At 42.1% G+C, this 21,366-nt stretch overlaps 2 protein-coding genes across 4 annotated transcripts in view; both read right to left on the bottom strand.

Moving 5' to 3' along the window:
• The window catches only part of phlpp1 (PH domain and leucine rich repeat protein phosphatase 1), a 39,225-nt gene extending 25,032 nt beyond the window's left edge, over positions 1-14,193 (bottom strand). The window contains exon 1 of the mRNA XM_026313002.1: positions 12,239-14,193. Within this exon, the coding sequence (XP_026168787.1) occupies positions 12,239-13,874 (1,636 nt within the window). The 5' untranslated portion in view covers positions 13,875-14,193. The remainder of the gene's footprint in view (positions 1-12,238) is intronic.
• A 1,831-nt stretch (positions 14,194-16,024) lies between these two features.
• The window catches only part of LOC113133767 (phosphatase and actin regulator 1-like), a 38,177-nt gene continuing 32,835 nt past the window's right edge, over positions 16,025-21,366 (bottom strand). For all 3 annotated transcript variants that reach the window (XM_026312642.1, XM_026312641.1, XM_026312643.1), the window contains exons 9-12: positions 20,675-20,736; positions 19,932-20,072; positions 18,553-18,629; positions 16,025-18,384 (exon numbers count right to left, since the gene is read on the bottom strand). In XM_026312642.1, the coding sequence (XP_026168427.1) occupies positions 18,369-18,384; positions 18,553-18,629; positions 19,932-20,072; positions 20,675-20,736 (296 nt within the window). In that variant the 3' untranslated portion in view covers positions 16,025-18,368. The remainder of the gene's footprint in view (positions 18,385-18,552; positions 18,630-19,931; positions 20,073-20,674; positions 20,737-21,366) is intronic.

Raw genomic sequence — 21,366 nt, 5'->3', positions numbered from 1 at the left:
TATGTAATGCTGTTCCATTCAGACAGAGTTAAAAGTACATCATAAACCTCTGTGTGGAAGAGGATGGGTATTCTATGATGGGAAATAATGAATTACAAGCAGGTTATGGATCCGTGAGAATTAAATGGGAGGCTGTGCTTTCACACACAAAATAAAACAAGCCTGCACATGTGTGAACTGAGTTACTGTTGTGTGATAGTAAACTGGCAGGGGCGCAGTTATGTAATGTGTCTGTGTCTTGCTTGCCTGCACACACACAGATACAGGCTATGACCGGAAAAGTTCTAACTGCATATTCAGTGTTCAGAGGGCAAGGGAGGTCTTAGCTGAATTGAAATTTGTTTGATTTTCCTAATAGCAGTACCTTTCTCCATTACCCATTTCCTCAGGAATCTCACACAAGGCTTCAGTAACTCCAGCTGTCCTCCACACTAAGTCTCCTTTCTCTCTTTTTTCTATTCAAAGTTTTTTATGTCTCAGTCCTTGCAGGGAATCACAATTTCTAGCCCAGATCAAGACCTGACCTCTCTTTCTTCACACTTTACAAAGACCCAGTCCTCCCCTGAAATATGTCAATATGGAATCAATTTGGCTTAAGTGTCCTCAGATAGCTCACAGAGGCTTGGGGTTACTGCTCTGTAGCTGGATGATGTTCTCTGACTTCCCCCAGGAGAAGGAGAAGTGAAAGAGAACTTCCACAAAGGGCCACATAATGTGCTACATTAATATTAGTGCCCTGTTCTTCACATTCACAGGTTCCTCTCAAGCCCAGACTGGCACACCCATCCCACTGGCCCTGCCCACAGCTCGCTACGTGCCAACGTTCCCCGCAGCATGTGCCATCGCACTCAAAGATACACTGTTGACAGTCACGGGTCACTGGAGTCCAGGCACAGGGTGGCACATGAATGAATGATGCTGCACTTGCCTTCAGTCTTACAGCTGTTTCACTAACAAATGAGGACACATAATCAGGCTTGCAAACTGGCAATGCGTGCACAGTGACACAAAGGTGGGTTGCAGTGCGTAGTGATGCAATTAAAGCAAATCTCATAATGTTGCTCTGCCTAGAGAAGCTTATACAGGAGATACAAACTGAGGCATACATTCCCACTACGATCTCCATTATCCTGTGTTTAACATATGGAGCACAGATGAAAAAGATGCACTACAAGCATGAATCATACAAATTTTAATGGACTGCTGCAACACTAGTTTAGAGCTGAAACAAGTACTTGATTAATAAATTTGTGGATCAACAGGAAAATGACAATTTTTTTATAATAAAAAAGACGACGGTCCAGTAATTTAGAAGTGTAGTTTCATAAAGTTTGTGTAAGTAGTTAAAATTCATGGACAAGAGGCCTTGACATCCTGACTTTTACTTCCTCCTAGGGCTGTATTTCCAATAATGCTAGTTTAGAAGATTTGTTTCTTCTCTCTTCTGTTTATATCATTGCAAATTAAAACCTCTTTTTTGTTTTGGACAAACAATATGAACACAATCAAAATGAAAAAAGGATTAACTGTCAATCAAAATAAGATGATCAGAGTATCATCTATACTATTTTTAAGATTTTCACCAAATCATGTAAGAGGTTTTCACAAACACACTCATTATCTCATGGTTCAGAACACCAGTTGCTCATCAGCAGTGTCACTGTGTCACTTCAGCCTCCGCATTCTGTCACTCAGGAATTGCTAATGGCCTGTACAGCAGCATCCTGTCTCTGCAGCACTCCGCAACCTTGATAAAGTGCAGCAGTATTGTCGTCTTAAGCACCAGTACAATAACCCCCTCCACGACACAGAGGTTTAAGCTTACCCTAAACTTACCCGCCTAGCATTCAACACCCCTGGGAAGTGCATCGGGGTAGGCTGTAATGTGAGAGCCGGGGATGAAGAGTGAGTAGCAATAAAGAAGCTCTGATTCACAGGCAAAAGAAGGTGACATGAGAACGCAAACTGGTAAGCCAGTGAAGGTTTGATGTCAGGCAAAAGGTTACAGCTGATTGCGCCGGTGTCGCATGCACATACACAAGTTTGTGCTTCTGCATTCATGTGTATGTTGGTAATTAATCAGCTTGCAGGGACTCTCGTCTACTTGTTGCCCTGGGTTTCCCTGTTCATTTGTACCACTGCATTAATAATGCTTGTCACTGATAGAAATGAAGCGAGGACATTTCACATTAAGAGCCTGCAATTCTTGATTCCTTGCTCTTTCTCTCCTTGTCATTCACGGTCCTTTTCACCACATCATAGTCATGGTCGATATCAAAAGTGTTTCCCAAAGCCTCTCCTTCTCAATAACAGCACCATAAATTCTCTTTTATTAAATCTGACAGACCATTGAAGCTACACAACAAGGTCTCAACAATTAGTATGTGTATGTGTGTGTGCGTGTGTGTGTGTATCTACCGATCATTTTTGGAGTATTGGAGTATTCTACCAAATTTTTCAGCGATTACTCGAGTTATGGGATAAAATTGACTTTTGCATTTCTAAATAATACTACTGTGTTAACGACACGTTACCTTGTGTCGTCTCCGCTGGATGAGCCAGTTTGGTTCACAACCGGATGTTTTCTGTTCAGATGTTGAAGCATTGACGAAGTGCTGTTGTGCCATTTCCACTTTACAATACACACATTGCACCGTGTTGTCATCTTATTTAAGTTTGAAATGATCCCAAACTTTGGACATTTTCTGCATTTTACGTACGGATTCGCTCTCTACCATAGTGCCAACTTTTGATACGGAAATGCGTTGTGCGACAGTGATTATGGTCCGTATGGAACAATGATCCCTATGCCTAGCAGGTCCAATAGGACAAGTGATAGTAATTAAACGAATACTCGAGGCAAATACTTACACAATACTACTCGAGTATTTGGTGCAGCCCGAATATATACCAAGGACGATGAAGTTCACCTATAGAACATACAAACTCTACAGCTGAGTATAATAAATGATATAAGCAAAAATAAGAGCCCCAGACTCTGAACCTTAGAGAAAGATTATTTGAATTATGTGTTTCTGTATGTGTACCAGCAATATTAATCTTGCTTCATTTCAGTACATGACTTATTTAACTAAAGAGTTTTTTTTCTTGTCTTGACACTCAAAGGATGGAATTCCTGCAACCACACCCCTACCCCAGCCTGGCAGTATGGATGTGCCTTACAAGAAGAACATTTAAAGGTCACAAAAGAGCAAAACTGGAGAATATAACCAGGCAGATAGTTTGCTTCCCCACATTCTTTGGACTGCTGGCATTATCTGTGAATGTGCAAAACAAATCTAATCTGCCTTCGTTACATGCTCATCTTCAACAATGTACGGTACACTGACATGACCTGCATCACTCACATTGTAAGCATGGTAACTTACAGATTAACAAACAAGTAGATTTCTGTGCTATAAAGTGTTCAAAACAGACTGTATGTTGCGTGTGCACTGAACATGTGCTACCAATCAACGAGCAGACAGATTCCTGACTTAAGTAAGACTTAGGTAGGCGGCAGCAACATTTTCATATGTGCAGTACTAGAATAGCAATAGGGTGAGCCGGAGGCTTTGTGAGTGGTGCACTGTATTACAATATCACACAGAGTGCATGTGTGATTGGTGGGATAAATAATGTGCTGGGCGGACTAAAAACTGCAGCTGGTTCCTGTCTGAACTTGTGTTGCTCATAAACAAGGATATGAAAAAGAAATATTTGTGCCATCTGATACTGCAAAAACAGAAAAGCTGACACACCTTTTTGGTAGCTTGGCTGACAAGCAAATTCATCTGTATATGAAATGAAATAGAAACTCCATACCAATGCATGCTGTTGGCTGGAGTTTGCCAACAAATCTGGAGTCACAGCCATTATACTTTATTATTCATGATGCCAGAAATCTGTCTTTATATGAACAGTATGTGGCGACAGTGTACTGCTGATTGAAGTTATTAGCTGCTAATCCACAACGAAAGACATTAAAACAGCTTTCAGTTCCAAGTTTTCCCTGAGGGTGGACCACAGACACACAGATAAGCACATCATTTGTTTTTGTTTGCACTTAACCTCTAATGCAATTCATTATCAGAAGCTATGAAGGACTCTAATAGCTTAGCTAATTCTGGCAGCAAGCCGCTGGGATGTTGCTGGCACCCATGCTGTTCTGGTAGACTTTTTATTAAAGGTTGCAATGTTGGCAGCCTGATGAAAAAGAAGGAGAGCAATAAAAAGATTCATAAAAGGAAGAGGACAAGTAATAATAAAGGTAAACAGTGAGTATTTTTATTTATGGCCAAGTCAGTCTACTATTCCACAAAGTATTAAAATGCATCTGATGGACAGAAATTGCTTTGGGAAGGAAGTTGATCATGTAGACAGCAGCTACAGAGTCTGCTGTTCTTATATTCCACAGAAGAACCTGGCCACAAAGTAATCAGACCCCAGATCAGTGATTAAAGCTACAATCAGTCCAGTTCACGACAGACAGAAAGGAAGGAGAGACGGAGAGGAACGCTTTCACACAAGAAGATTGAAGGGGGGGAGAGAGGGCGCCAGAATTAAAGGCCTGTGCTCTCCTGATGATGCACAGGGACAGAACGGGTGAATGAATGAGATTGTGATGTTGTTGCACATTCCCCAGGCCCCACGTGCTCACTTTTCTCTTTCTTCTCCTTCTCCCCCCTCCCTCCTCCCTCCTCTCCTTTCCTTTTGTTTTGTTTAAAATTTAACAAGGTCTGGAACAGTAGAGGGCTAAAGCGGGCATCCGGGGTGTTTTGGCTCAACTTTATGTCACATGCAGGGGCCATGTGAACACTGTGGCACTGGGAGAGAGGGAGGTGGGTATGAGGGGGGTTGCTCAGATGAGAGGGGTAGTGAGAGAAAGAGAGACATAGAAAAAGAGAGAGAGAGAGGCCACTAGTGAGGAAACAAACTAAAGAAGGAAAGTCTTTAATGAGTGGGACTGTGAGCTACAGTAGAAGAGAAATATATTAATGAGAGAGACACCACAAACAAAAAAGGAGCTGGGGAACATGGGAGAGTGAAAGTGATAAGTGCATGGTGCAGTGTGTGACAGCTCCCCCTTTTTCATAAGGATTATCAAACTGCACAGCTAACAGCAAAGTACAAGCAAATTGTCATATTAATGGCTGAGACTGGCTGCATATGTAACAATATCTGGACTTTCCATTTGACAGATCTAAGAATCAGTCTTTGCGGTTTACAGGCACCCTTGTGTAAGTTTAATCCACCCAGTATAATAGTTGTGCAATAAACCTTACAATTATGAAGCTTATAATGATAAATCTCTCAATGAATATCAACACTGCAATAATAAAACTTTCTGAAAGGGACATTCTCTTGTGTAGATATTTTAAACTTCTTGACACAGAAAAAAAAAAAAAAAAAAAAAGCTGTGAACACAACAAAGATACAGGCTATTAGTTGTTTCGTATTTCGACATCTAGGAAATACAAAGCAACACTCTGTATTTATATTTTTAACTCGCGATGATTGTAATACCAATATTCATGCTCCTATTGGCTTTCTTTTTGGTCTCCACTAAAGGGAACTATCCAGTTCTTTAGCCACTTAAAAATTCCATTACATTAACGAGTTGGTGACACTGTGTTGCTGTTTAAGTACAACACAATAAATGGGAACACAAAAGCAATGCAATTTTAGCAGCAAGAGGAAATCAAACCATTGAGCTAAAAGACAAAAAAAAAACGCACTGTGGCGCTATAAGAAACTGCAGTCAGGTGATAATTATCTGTGGGTTCATCACTAAAAGCAACACCCCTCACATACAAGGAGTCATGTAAAATGTAAAATAAGATTCAAAGTAGCCTTTGAGGAAGTGTCATTTTTGTGCTTCAGCATTTTTTGAGAGAGATGAACTTTAAACTAGGTCATTTCATATCAACAACACTGCCACTTTCAATTAGAGCAAAGTCCATAGAAACAAGCTCAGCTCCACCCAAACACACCTTATCTAGCTGTGTCCAGATGACACAAACAAAGATTCAGGGACAGTTTGGTAATGCTCTAAATTTCAGCCACACAATATTATTTATTAGGCTTTTGTTTTCAGTATGGCAGAAAGGTGCCTGTGAAAACCCATCTCTAATAAACAGCTGTTCAAAAACCTAACTGATCCTATACCGATTGAAATGCAAAGAAATTGAAATTTTAAACACAACAGGATAGTAGCATCTCTGGAGACTCAGGCTTTGTGAAACAAATCAGCGTAAGCTCCACTGGAGTGACGGTATTTCCCATCCAGGAATTGACACAGTTTTGTTTCTGTACACTAGTAGTAAAGCAGGCTGTGTGTTCCCTAATCGGTATTTTTGGGCCTCTTTAATGCTGAGAGTTGCAGATGTTGTCTGGTATTAGGCTGCGCTGCTGCTGATCAAAGCTGTGGAGAGTGAGCCCCTGCTGGCTGGCCCTCTAAACCCACCCCTCTCTTCGTGCATGGAGCACAGGGAATGGGCTGATGGTGCTCAGCTCGTGGACAGGAACCTTACTCCATGGCCCTTTTTCCTGCTTTTGCTCATGAGCACCATTTACTACAACCCTCCGAGGTTTCTGGGGAACATTCGGCAAGGGCTGTTTGACAGACAGCTGAGAGGCCGGACTGCTCCCGTAGGACAGGAAAAGCCGCTGCCCAACCCCCTTTCCCAATTCCCTATCTCAGAATGTGCCAGCAGGCAGACAGGAGTGACATATCAGCTTGACATTGTTCAGCCTAGATTTAGCTGCTTACAGCAAAGCAATGAGAATTTCAGCTGCATACCAGTCTGTTTCTTTTTGACTTATTTCCACGGGGGGCACAGACTAAAAACAACTATACAGCAAAGAAAACACACACACAGAAATTGAGAAAAAATGTGCTATATCTGTAAAAATGACCTGAGCTTTTTGCTTTTGCCTTTTATTAATATTCTTTAAGACAATTACAAGGGTGACCAGTAATTCTTGGAATGAAATGCAATAAGCTAGAGAGTGATAAAGAGATATGGGAGGATAAATGGAGGCTGTCAGATGGTGTGAGGAGGAGGAGATGCAAGGAAAGATAGCAAGAGGAGAGGGAGGGGGATCGATCATGAGAGAAATTGAGAGAGGGAGGAAGATTCGGCGTGAGATGAGGGTGGGAGGATGTCAGCCAAGGAAAGCAACCTATATTAGACAGAAAACAGTTCCCTTGGCGTTAACTGCTACAAGCTGACACTGCCATCCTCTCCATATTTGTCTCTGTAGACATATAGATACAGACACACACACGCATACATACACAAGAAAATCCTCTGGGGCGGCTCAATGCTGAGGCCATATAGCTATATTTCAGTTACGGCCATTTCTACACATGGAATTTGCACGTGAAGACACACGGAATACATAAATCTGTTGTCTGATGGCTCGCTTTTATCTTGGGTGCACACATAGGTGCAAGAACTTCAGTGTGCACGACACACGTGCATTGGATTTGAGCTCTGGAACGTGTGAAATCTCATTACACAATTACATAATGACTCAGCAACAGGCCCTTCAGAAAGACCATTAGCTGTCAGGTGAAGGACACGGATGTGAGAAAGGATGAGGGAGCCCATTCCCTAACTTCTGCAAAGATCTTCCAGGAGTGTTTGGATACACAGAGATGATGTAGTTTTGGTAAACTAAGCTATGTTTCATAGATTTAAATGAAACTGACACTCCAATCCTACAATTTAAAACGCCTAGTGACCAGTATCAGCATCATTTGAATAACAAAATTCATTCAAACTAACTCACCAGGAGGGATGGTCATATTATTATCACTACTATAAACTATAAAAGCAACAAACAAAAGGATGACAAAAATTGCTCTGACTGTTCCCCTTCTCCCTCCAAAAAATGTTTTCATAGAGATGCAAGCGTGAGTGTGGGAGCAATCTGGCGTGCTGACTGTACGAAGGCAGCAACGTGGCGCAGACGAGACAGAGCGAGTGGTTCCCTGGTTAATAGCTGCCACAGAGCCTGCTGGAGAAAGCTGGGAGCTTCATTAAGCCTTTAAACCCTGTGGAGTCCTTTAAGTCACCACGTCACAAACCGCTGCTTCCTCGGAAGCCTGAGGTAAGAGCAGAAAGATACAGCCCTCTGCTGAAGTTTCTCAAATATTTTACAGAAAGCGAACTCGCTGTCATCTTAAAATGTTAACATCTTGTGTAATATCAGTAGGAGTCAAGCTGCTTCCATTACTCATGCCTCTGTTGAGACTTTCTCTGGTCGTAAGAGTGCTTTTGTTGCTTCTAGCATTGATTCAAATCTTAAACAATAAACGTCTTTAAAAAAACGCTTTAAACTGTTCACAGTTTTAGACTCCAAATGCCATTTGGCAATACTGATATTGTATTTTTTTTTTTTTTTTAAATTGTATCAACTAAGTGCATCTGTTACATGTTACCAATTGTGAAGATGGACAAGCATGCAGTACTTGAAAGAACAGGAGAGAATCTATAGCAAAAATGTAAGCCAGTGTCAAAGAAGTAAGAATAAACACAGTAGATTCACAGGTTTCATCCACGTTGTTTTCATTCTGTCATTTAGAGGTGCTCTGGGGTTAAAGCAGGTAATGCAACTATGCAGAATCTGTGTAATGTTAGCCTAGAGGTTTACGCTAAGCCCCGCAGCAATAAAACCATAAGTTACTATTTGAATTTTGTAAATAATCACTTCAATAACAGTGAAGCAATAAGACTGTAATCAAAATTTATTTTGAGAATCCTTGCAGAGAAACACTTAAAGCATCTAATTAAAAAAAGATGCAATATACAGTATTATTTTGAGAAATTGCCAGTACTAGTCACAAAATATATCATTTTTAACATGAATGCACAGCTATAAAAAACTGTAAACATGTGTTATGCTTTTTGTTGTGTAAATGCAAAGCCATTATCTGAAACACTTCATCACGTGCTGTATCTCTGCTTTTATTAGCTCTGCATGAACAGTTCTTCCTGCCAAGTTCACCTTGCTGGCAGATACTGAAAACAACATGGGAATTACCTGAAAATTGGGTGCAGCATGCTGAAACTTTTATCGACCCTGACTTTGTTTCCCAGAAGCTCCAGCAATAAACCTGCATGGAACTGAAAGGAATTAATACCTTGATAGTTTCTAGTATATGCCATTGGTCATTAACTGTGCTCATAAAGCTGTACAAATGTTAACACCCCTTTAGATTTACAAGGAAGTGCTTTTAAAAAAATCAAACATTTCAATTTTAAGAGTCTAAGGAGAGAGCTCACAAAAAATACTGGGTAGGCTGAAGTGCATGAAGGAGAGTGTTTGCAAAACTGAGTAGACTAATGACTCTAAATAATTTAGTGTGCTGCTTTGGTTTGGTTAAGACCTCCAGGTCCTCCACCTCTAGGGAAACCTTGTGCCGGTGTTTGTTAGGGTTCAGGATACCATTTCCTTTTCTTGCAGGTCTATATAAACACAGACACTTTACCCCTGGTTAAGGGAACTGAGCCATCCAAGCAGGGGGCAACTTCATTACTTGCAGGGCTGAGGATCTCCTGTCCTCAGAGCACAAACCCCATTACTGAGTGACACTATGCTCTCACCTGAATGGGCATTTAAACCACGGCTGTGACTCAGTGCACAGTTAGGCAGCCCTGCTAAATATACTATTATTTAGAGGGAGGGTGTTCTGTGTCAGTAACAGAATGTGCATGTATTGATTATATGAGTTTGTGGATAGATTTAATTTTTTAATTTATTTTTTCCTTGCACTCAAAGTCCAATGGCTACGCATTACAAGAGGCTTCTGTGTGGGCAGCTCTGAAAGGATCACTCGTCAGCCTGCCAGAGGACAGCGGCCCTTTGATCTAGGCAGCCTTCAGTACGTGTGTGTGTGTGTGTGTGTGTGTGTGTGTGTGTGTGCGTGTGTGTGTGTGTCTAGCAGGGAAAAGTGAGTTCTCTCATCTGGCCACTGTACAGTCTGTGCAAAGCATGACCTGACCCCTTCAAAGTCAAACTGGGCTCTGGATTTTCCAAAGGACCTGGAAAGAGTCACGATGGTAACTCTTCAGATTAATCATGCTGAGCACCTCATCTTTCGCTCTTACTGAAGATCCAGGTACAGTACAGTTAAATGTAAAGTTTACTAGCATTATAAATGTTACACTGAGCAATGGAGCAATAAAAAAGCGAGATACCAGACTTCCTGTATCAAAGGCACACACAGGCCTGCAGACAAAAAGGCTTTTAGTGTGACTGAGGGCTACAGTTGTGGCAGCTGTGCCCAAGAATCAGCCAGCAGGTCAGCTGAGGACAGTCCCATCTCCACTATCTAGGCAAGACAACCATTCAGACTCAGCTCAACATGTGTCAGTATGGTACCCCCTCGTACCCCCCGCCCCCCCCGGCTCCACTTCATCCTCAGCAGACGTGCATGACATTCTAGAGGAGCCAGCGTACATTCCTCACATGCTTCTAAAGTGTAAGGAAATGGTGGAAGTGCAGGCCAGAAATGTCACAGGGGCATCTACTCTGCTTACTCTTCTCTCAGCTTGTGTGTGTGTTTATGAAAGTGCTTTTCAGTGTCTGTCTCCATGTGACCAAATGAAAATTAGGTCTTTTGTACAGACTGCAGCCTGGGCACTGAGTGCTGCTATTGGCTATGGAGGAGCCAGAGAGAGAGAGAGAGAGGGAGAGGGAGAGAGAGAGAGAGGGAACGAGAGAGAGAGCTCAGGTGACCACACTTAAGCTGTCTCACATGGGATGTGGAGGCGTCGCTCTCAGAGGGGCATCAGGACTTCTTTCGGCTGCCTTTAGCAGCTGTTGCTGCTGCTGCTGCTGGTTGGGCTCAGCTGATTGCACTAGCTCCTGTTGGATTCTTTTTTTTTTTTTTTCCTAAATGCACATCCATCCGCGTGAGCCCCAGTGTGCATGCTCATACAGCATGCCATATGATGTTATCTAAATGATTCTAGCAATACCTGCAGCAAGCCACTCACTGAAGAGCACAATAGGTCATGAAGTGCATGTGACTGTGAACATGAACAGAAGCACATAGTCATTTTCAGCGTTGTACTGAATGACCTTTAGCTCAGCAGCCTGTCCGGACAGGAAACTAAACAGTGCTAGTCCTTCTTTTTTCCCATATTTCAGACCCGACGAACAGTTTCTCCTCAACTGCCATCACCAGACACTCAGTTTCACGGCCCTCCCGTTTCACCTTTCTCAGCGGCAACAGTAATAGCTGTGGTGGAGGCGGTGGCATGGCAAAGAAAAGGGCTTCCTGAGCTTTGGAGGAACACGTTAACCCAGCTTGGCAGGCAGGCAGTTAGTGTGACAGTAGCTTTGCTGGATGCCAATAGGATAGACACTGTGCTGCATCTCAATGACCAGAATTCACTGAGTCCACAGAGAGGGTTTATGGTCCTTCCAGCCATACCGCTCCCACCCCTACTCTCTATCCAACCACAAAGGCATTCAGCCTTTTCATTAGGATGATAATGGGGCAAAAGCCGGAAAGGGCCCCATGTCTGAGCACCATAAGTTGTGGTGACGGCTTTGTGGCGATGTCATGCGTGTCCATGGGAGCACTGTGTGCTGCTACAGCGCATCAAAAACAGTCAAGGCCGGAAGAAACAACAACAACCAAAAAAATTGACCTGAAAATTTAAAGGAAGTCCCTCAGGCAAGGTAGATCTGGAAAACCAGCTGCCTTTGAAGCACAACCTGAGTCTGGCTCATTGACGACACTTTACAGCTAAACCTCAACACATAAAAGCACATTTTCAGTGTATCCCTATAAATTGCTGCTGCAGTTATCAGCAAAGGTCTTGTGCTACACTCACCTTGTCTGACGGTATTCACAAACAATGTGTGCAAATAATATGAGAGACATGCAGGCCTGTTCTTTTCAATCCTACAAGAATCCAACATTTTTGACTGCACTGAGCAATTGGTCAATGTTGAAATGGAGCAAAAAGGCACTGATTATTAGGCTACATGTTTCAGCAAAAATGCAAATCAATGTTGTTTCACTCTATTTGTTTAATATCAAAACATATACCTGCATGAATCCTCCTGTCTCCACCTATAACCACCACAACACTAAAGATGTGCAGTCTAAACTGTGTAGTGTGAAAAAAAAGTAGATCCCAGAATGAGTAGAAACTGGATCATGGCAGAATGTGGTTTTATATATATACATATACTATCACACCATTTCACTTACCTGCATAGAAACGTAACAAGGAGCCAATTTCTGTGTTAAGTCCCTCCTCTTGAACTCTCCATGGGTCCTTAAATCCAAGCTTAAAGAGAAAGTCATTCTGGATCTGCAGAGGCCTCTCATCTGGACTAAGCCTCCTGACAGTTTCTCCATGTAGCTGAACATACAGTGTGGGGCTTGAATCACAGGAATCTCCACTGAGGTCTGTTGTCAGCCCTGATTTCACAGCATCTTGGCCACAGTCCGGATCTTGGATGTCAGGTGTATTACCTGTAGAAGAGACTCTTGACAATGAGCCGGCACTACTGCTGGGTGGCAGGCTGCCCAGACTGTGGGGGTTGAGTCTGCTATCTGGACCCATATTGTTTGTCATGTCATTTAAATGTACCATGTTGCACTTCATGTAGTTGGCAGTGACAGCAGTGATGCCATTGGCATGATGCTGGGAGACTGGGTCCATGCTCGTGCTGGACACAGGACAGTCGAGTTCCAGCTCATCCGAGGAGCTGCCATACATGTCATGGCCCTCTGTGGCACTGTCAAACGAAGGGCTGAGGATGGACGCCTCTGTGCCCAGGATCATGTCATCACTGAGGGAGTCCCTGTGCTCGCTGAGCCGCGCTCCAGAGCTCAGGTCATCAAACGCACTGCTCTCCACATCTGAGCCAGAATTTAATCCATAGCTGTCTAGACCGTTCCTGTGCTCTGAGTCATCATCATTAGGGGTGTCCATGTTGGAGTTAGAATTTAAATCTGACAGTGAACAGGTTATGTTATCTTGTGACTCTGATTCTGGGGTGAAAAGTTTTCCATCAAGGTCCTGTTGCTTTTGCCTCTCATCTGCATTGTCCATGAGCAGCAGCCTCAATCTGTCACTTGGATGACCCGTCAATTCTGTGGATTCCAGGGGAGTCAGTCGGCTGCATTTTATACTTGAGTCCTCGTTCACCTTGCATGGATTGACATTGTGCTCATACTTCACACTGCAGTTGCCATTTTGGTCAGTCTTGGGGATATCTTTAGAAAAAATGCGCATAACGGAGCTTGACTTACTGCAGAGTTTACTCAGACGGACCGCAACCTCACCGGCTGTGGTATCCATAGTGCAAAGGACCGGCCTGGGATATGAAGGCGTCAGTCTGTCGTGGACATGTACGCAGCCCCGGTGGAGATCTGCTCTCACCCACTCGCGATCAGCGGGCTGCAGCTGCATGTTCTGCCGGTGCTTCAGAAGAGTCTTCCTATCGAGACTGCGAGTATGTAAAGACGCAGAGGAAAGGGCCGAGTTCATCTTGGCGCCGCAGGCGGCCGCGGTGACAGCTGAGGCGGCGGTGGCTGCAGCTGCCGCGGAGAGGTTCCTCTTCAAGCGCCTCCGTCTCAACAGGAGGGTGCTGGAGTTGCTGGATGAGCCCCGGCCATTAGACGCCACAGTTCGGTTTGACGCACTAGATCCCGCTGTGGAGGCGGAATGAGAAAGGCTATTCCCGTTCTTTGCCTCTACGCGGGAGGGTGCCAAATGTCCACCGCCATCATCCGCCGGAGTCCCCCGGGCGACAGACAGTCCGCTGGGCTTCTTCATTAACTTGGTCGCGCCTCCATCCGACGCGCCATCCTCAGCGACAGCCTGCACACTTTCCATCTCTCCCAATGAAAAGCCCCCCACTCTAAATAAATAACGGTGCGCACTTGGATACACCTACAACCCCTACATTTAAAAGCTTGAATACGTGCCCACCGAGGTAAATGTCCGCCAACTGGGCGGTGTTGCTGACTTATTCCACTAGTAGTCATTCACTTCTTGTCTTCGTTTCCCTGTCGGTGTCTCCCCCGCTGCTCCAAAAAAACAGAAACATTTCACCGATTAAAGTCGCTGGAAAGAGGCAGGGCGCGCAGGGACTGATCAGGGCGGAGACGTGACTGTGCGTCCCGTTTGGACCAAAATACGGCGCTAGAATATGGAATGAACGTCGGCCGACCTCCTACGCAAATACTGCCTGATATATATTCATGAGGTCGAAACGAGATAGGAGTCGCTAACAACAACGCAGTGGATTATGGGAAATGTATTGTGCTAGTAAGCTCCCCGCAGCTGCCGCTCCTGGGGAAGAAGTTAAGTGCGAAATACATTTCCCAAGAGGCTTTTCTTCAGTTTCAGTCAGGTCAGGCGGTGAACAGACGGGAGGCGTAAACATAGCTCCTATAAAATGTTAGAAGTGCGACCATAGAGGCGCGTCCTGGTATCAGCTCCGCAGCTCTCTGCACCGACTGCCTGTGCGCACTGACCAAAACTACCACGTTGTTTTAATAAAACCAAAGCGCATCAGCTGCACAAACCGCTGAAAATGCGATCAAAACTTCAACTGGTATTATTACGATTCAGCTCGCAATTACTCGCGTACATTGAGATTATTTCCCCGTAATAAAGTCCTGCATATTCTTCTGTTTGATTACATTAAGCCTATAGATCCAATTGTTTCAGACTAGTGGTGACGAGGCACATAACTTCAGCACCATCTCATCAGGACGCCATTTCACAAGGCCAACCAGGCAGACTCAGTCCACATGTATTCTCACGTCATTGTCGCCACCTAGTGGAGCAAACAGAAAGATTGGACATAAACTTTTGTGTGTTGAGGACACAGCGACCCTGACACGGAGGAAGACCGGTAGTTTCAGTTTGTTTTTTTTCAGGCCACCCTTTTTCTAAATGTGGTGAAAGCAAAAGGGTTGTACTATTATTATCCAGTCCAGTTTCATTCTCATCTGCTTATTCAAATTTAAATTGTACATGGACAGTGACTGTAATGTAAAAAGTGAGCTACTTTTACAAACGTGTCAGGTATTAAAGTATAGAACTGAGCCTTTGTCTTTAAAAGACTGCAGACTACAGGAAAATTTTCCTTTTCAAATACATTTTCAGTCTTAATGAAACTGGAAACAGAGCTCAGGTCATCAAGTGCACTGTATAAATACAGGCTTAGGTCTACAATTTAAAATCTTATTGGTTATGAAACACAAAAATGTTGATTTCCAATAAAATCCTAATATCAAAGTGTCAAATTTCTATGGGGCTGTTTACGGTCCCAGCTCTTTTTATAAAAGGCTTTGAGCTGTTGGTGCAGTCAGAGCCAGAATTTCCCAATTTCAACCCATTATCAACCTCAGCTTTTGCACCTTACTTGAATTCCCCCTCAGGGATTAATAAAGTTTTTATCCCATTTATGTTCATACTATTGTTTTCATATTTTGGAACTCTTATTTTGAAAAATGCTATAAAGTTATTGTGAAATTAACTGGAACCAACATGCTGATTATATTTATCCACAGCATCTGTTGCAGAAAGTGCTAGTTTGAAGGTAAAACGGTCACAGATCCTTCATGTAATGGGGAACCCATATTTAGTTTTTTAATGACAGGTGACTATGACAGAGAAATAAAGTATGTTTATACTTTAAGTAAGTGCTGGTACAGACAGCATATTCAATCACACAAGGTCTAAGTTTCAGTGTTATTGTGTACTTTAATTTACAGTCAGAGCCAGGTCTGTCTTGGTTTACACCGTGACACCTGTGTTTCAGCAGCCCAATAAAATAAGAGCAATCCATCAAAAAAGCCAGATTGGAAATAATAATGAAAATAACCTTTAAATATGTTGTGTAGTTACTGTAAGACTATTTCTAAAAGTATCTATAAAGCTAACTACACGTGCCAGACATGCACTGGGATTTTCTTCAAAATAATAAAGCATACAATACGAATGCATTCAGAAATGGAATTTAATTGGCATGATGTTATCCTTTACATGGCATTCTGTACTTCAAAAATGAAAAAAGTAATACTTTCAAACTCATTCAGTTGTTCTACCAACATGTAAAAGGAAACAGGTTATTGCTGAATTCATGTTCCTTGATTCCAGCAAAATGAAAAACCTCATGCTCAGCCCAGTGGCTCAGGTTGTTTCTTAGAGCTGAAATTGAGAACCAGGGTTTTTTTGTATGAATTCATTCCTATTATGCTCTATTGTACCGAACATATGGATGGTAAATTTCAGTGGCATGATGCTGGAATTATACAAAAGCTGCTTCTAAGACAAAAAATACCCTATATTTCAAAGTCTCTGAGATTAGATGACCCACAAATTTGGATTTTGACATGACATGAGAATGACCTGTGTACGGATTTTTAAGAGATCTGCTCACACTGTAACAATCCTCTTATTCTACACTGAAATTATAAACAGCAGAACAATTTTTGTCCTTGGTTCCCAGCTTTAATTGGGTCACCTATCCATCACTGGTCAAGACCTTGAAAATATTTCCTTTACAGAGAGAAGCATCATGGTAGGTGGCCAGATCTTCCACAGTTCTTTATCTGACAAGCAATAATTTCATATTGCAACTTTAAAAATAATACAGTAAAAAATAATAAAAATATTCTGTGTACATAAAGCTTATGAGCATTGAAATACTGGTGTCAGTGATCAGGTGACAAGACCATTAACATAAAGGGACAAAGCAGTCACAGATCAGAAATTCAATGATATTTTACACATTTAGGTCCTGACCTTAAAACTGTGACCTTCATAAAGCCAAACTCTTAGTGCAAAGAATTTTAGCAATAAAAATGTTAAAATCCTGACTCAGTGAATCCACTAAAAGCAGTACTCATGTTCAATTACAGATTTGAGAAGTGAATTGAATCTTCTCCAAAGTATCGGTTGAGATGCCAAAGAGACAGATTTTTTTTTTCTTTTTTTTTTTTTTTTAAGTGGCTCAGTCAGGAAAAAAAAAATGCAGAAAGGTCCTCCTGAATAAAGTTTTCCTAAAGTAATGTATAAAAGAAAATTAAAACCCTGAAGCGAGGCATAGAGTTGAAGTAAAAAAAAAAAACGTGGGGGTACGCCTGCAGTTTAACCTTTTCTCTACAAACAACAGATATTGCTTGGTCAAAAGCTTATAATGTGTAAAAGTAAAGTGAGACAATGGGCATGATGAGCAAAGATCACATTACAGAAAACAGAAAAAAATAGTTTAGAGATAAATAATATGGTGAGCTCTTTGTTTTTTGTTTTTTTTTTTGTTTAAAAAAAAAAAAATCATTAGTCCAAAGAGCTGGGACATGTAAAGACATGGAAATGTGCCTCTATCAAAAACAATTAAAAACAGACAAAATAATACAAAAGTTAATTGTTGCCCACACTGGAACCAGAACATATCTGCCAGCTCCAGTTTTTACATTAGATTTATAAGATTCTGACATGAATAAACCTTGGTCAAGAATGATTCTTCTTTAAACGTAATTTTTCTTCCTTTATATAAACAAAAATGTACATCTGGAGTGCAGCCATTTGACCAAACTCCCAAATTCACAGTTAAGCAATTAGATGTCAACATTGTCGGTACAGTGAGAATTACAGAGGGAAGGACAGAAGTCCGGACTACATAGTAATGACACAGAAAGAACTCCAGATGGCACTATAGTCCAGGTAAAGCAGAAGAGAAAAAAAAAAAAAAACTGCACATGGTTCTCATGGTGGATCCCTTCCTCCTGCCTGTGTCTTTCTAAGCCGAAGTCCCACCAGGTGCAGTAAAGATGGATCCTCCTGCTGATATAGTGAGCTTAGAACAATCAACACAGCATCCTCTCACAGAGTTATCTGTAGGGATCTAGAGGAGTCCAGAGTGAGAGCATAATAAAGAAGAGGAATTAAAAACATCCACTGAGACAAGTCCACTGGTGTTACAGAAGAACCACGGTACAGATGCCTTCAGAAGATGCCGCAAATGTCAATCTGTTGCAAAACAAGCAATAACTCTGCCGCTGTCCAACTGTCCAAATCACCACAGAACTGAGCGCCTGCCTGAGGGCTCAGCAGAGGTTTAAGAGACAGTCGAGCAAATTCCTCATAGGGGCAATGTGAATCAACTGGAGTCTCTATGTGCTACTACAGTGGATGGTGTAGTGGGGGTCTGCATCTAGTGGTGTAGTACCGACTCAGTTGTGTAGGTCTTGACAAGGCATTTCAAAAGACATGGCCTTATTGTAGAAATGGGCACCATTTTACTGTCCAGCATATAAGGTTCTCAGTGGAGCAGAGCGCTGGTCCAGCCCTGCTCAAGACAGTGATGGTCTACTATGGTCTGTGAAACCTAAAAATGCAAACATAGAAAGCCATGTTTCCAAGATTTAATCAAATTTCATCACGTCAGCTAGAACTGCATGTTTTACAGAACAGCTCCAGCTGTGTGACCAGGTGTTTTTTTTTTTATATTTAAGAATGCATAGTCACATGCACATTAACGAATTCTGCACATTACCTGGTTAAATGGCGACTTGACTCGTGCACTTCCATCTCATTGCTTTTGAAATCATTGAGTTCCTTCCGTATAGCTGCCTGTAGAGGAAAAAAGAAGAAAGATTGAGAGAAGCTGCAAAGGCTTAGTATACAAACTGCAGCCTCTTAAGCCCGACTCTACCTCCTTTTAGCATTCTTCATGCATCATTTACACTCAACTTGAGGCTATGAGTGATTCTGCTGAATTCTCTTACAGAATAAGAGCCTTCAGTTTCCTCCTCTCGAGATGTCTAAAGAGCATGCTAGTTTACTTGGGCAGTCAGCTTGTGTTTTTAACCACAGTGAAGTGTTGTTACTACAAATTTTAATAGAATAAAACACACAAATAACTTTTTAAATGTATTTTCAGAACATTTATGTGTTGGATACAATCTTTGGATAAACAGCTAAAAATAATATACACAGAGATACAGAAAACACCGGAAATACAGCCAGCAGTGCTTTTACAGTTTTAGTGCGCTGTGGTTTAATTACATCTCATCTTTAGTTTTTTTGAGAAACATCTGTTTCTCCAGGAAGATTTCACAACCAAAGTCGCCTCCTATTGACGAGGTTTTACACATTCCCATTTGTGACAATGCCCTGTGAATCATGGCTTCTAAGCAGCAGCACTGGAGCTTTGGAGGGCTGAGAGCTTTGTCTAAGGGCAGGATAACTGCAAAAAGATTGTCAAAGTGGGAATGAGTCAAAGTTCCACGAAGTATAATGATGAGCTGCGCTGTTATATGTTATAGCCTTCCATCCCCTCTAAAATGTCATGACGTCATTGTTTCTGCTTCTCAGTGTGACTCAATGTGATGGCACAGGCTGTGGGGCGGATGCTTCTGCGACAGGAGAACAAAAAATATTTAAATCTGAGCTGGATGATAGAAACGGCAAAAAAAAAAAAAAAAGTAATGTCAGCAGAGCAGTGCTGCTGAGGGGTCCTGAGGCACTTCTTGTCCGATTACTCTCTTACGTAAGGGGGGTTGTTGCATAATCAAAAGGCTGAATACCCATGATTCTCACAAGTGGTGCTCAGGTATGACCTATCATGTTCAGAGCTGTGCATCATCAAAGCATAGAAGGAAGCACATCAAAGAAGCCAAAATGAAGAACTCATTAAAAGTCAGAAGCAAGGACTGCAAAGCATTGAGCAGCAGGTTTGCTCTGAAGTGTTTACGCACAAACCTTTACCATTGCTCTCCCGTGTTGCAGGTTTCATCATATAAGACAGGAAGGAGGGTGGGGAGTGCAATTGTGTTTGAAAAAATTTGAAAGCAGGCAAACACAGATCTTGATGACATTAAAAAAAAAAGATTATCTCAATGTAACACTAAGACTAGTGTAAGTGATACTGGCCTTGTCGGCTGCTGTTAGCCGGGTCCAGGGTTTATCTGCCCGTCTGTCGTAGTCCTGGGCATCGGACACCTCCACGTAGTCACTGAATCGGATGAGAATTTTGGCCTGTCTCAGCTCTTCCACAGTGGGCCTCTGGCTGAGCTGGAAGCAGAAAAGGAGTTGATGGACAGTGAACCACATAGAGCACTCCTAGCTGCTGTTAGCAGCTTCTCAGAATTTGCATATATTCAGGTTCTTCTAAAAAGAACCTTGCACAACACCCCGTGTTTCATAAGTGTGACATAATCTAATACCAACATCCTTTACGAATGTTTGTTATGTAGTTTCGTACAGTACACAAATGAACATTAGCTGATAAATATGTTTTTGATTTTTAAAACTCTCAGACCGCCAACTGCACTCCAGCAGCTATGAGATTTTTGTTTTGAGCAGAATGTCTGCAGGCGAGCTGAAAGTGTTATTCTTTAATTGAAAGTGAAGGGAACGTGTTCAACACCACACTGTGGGGCTGCAGGATTTGGCAGCCAACATGCGGAAGGGCCAAGGGCAACAAGGACATCAGGGTCTCCTGGGGGAGACCTACAATATCAGGCCTGAAATGGACTAGATTTCACTCCTCACCACAGATGAGTCACTGTCACAGCTTTTATTTATCCTGGGCAACAATTTACAGGCGCCCTTCTCCCTACATGTGCATTAAGATCAAGTGTGGGTTTGCACCTTTGGAGCTATTTCCCCCTCACCTTTCGTGTTAGCCTTCGTTTTATCTCTCTCTTCTCCTCCATTTCCTCCTGCTCATTGCGGGCTGCAGACAACGAGAGGATGACAGTTAATACTGCGAGAACAGACGCATGCAAACTGTAGACTGTCAGCGGAATGCTTAGAAATTACTGAAAGGGGAAACAAACATTATTTGCATAATGTGCCTCATTAGATTCACACTAAACTGAATATGTTTCTCAAAGCTTAACATAGTTTCCATCATTGGCTGTTTAATACTATTAGGAATGGGTATCAGGAGAATGAGTGCTTTGTTCTTCTCAAATTGTCCCAGGGCTTTTTGGTGCATTTTTATGATCAAGTGATTAACCTATTTAAGAACAAAATTTATTTTTAAGAGGAAGACTGCCAAACACATCCATGTTTTTAACTATACATTACAAGCCAATTACAGAGACAAAAACCTCCAGCTAAGAGGAGCAACTTAAAAAGAGATATAAGTAAACAAGAAGCACACTGAGATACTGCTCATGTTTACAAAAGCTTCAACATTCAAACTGGATTTGTGCTTTTGCTGAACACACACTATATTTACACTGTATCTAATAATACTCACAATTTTGGATTCCAAACTAGAAAATAAAACTCAGTTTGTTTAACCTTGGTACTGTACGTGTGTGAGTAATGGCGAGGACACGGCTTGTCACTCATGAAT

The sequence above is a fragment of the Mastacembelus armatus genome, chromosome 17 (assembly GCF_900324485.2).
Source record: "Mastacembelus armatus chromosome 17, fMasArm1.2, whole genome shotgun sequence".
NCBI lineage: Eukaryota > Metazoa > Chordata > Actinopteri > Synbranchiformes > Mastacembelidae > Mastacembelus > Mastacembelus armatus.
This window is presented reverse-complemented; position numbering and strand designations above follow the sequence as displayed.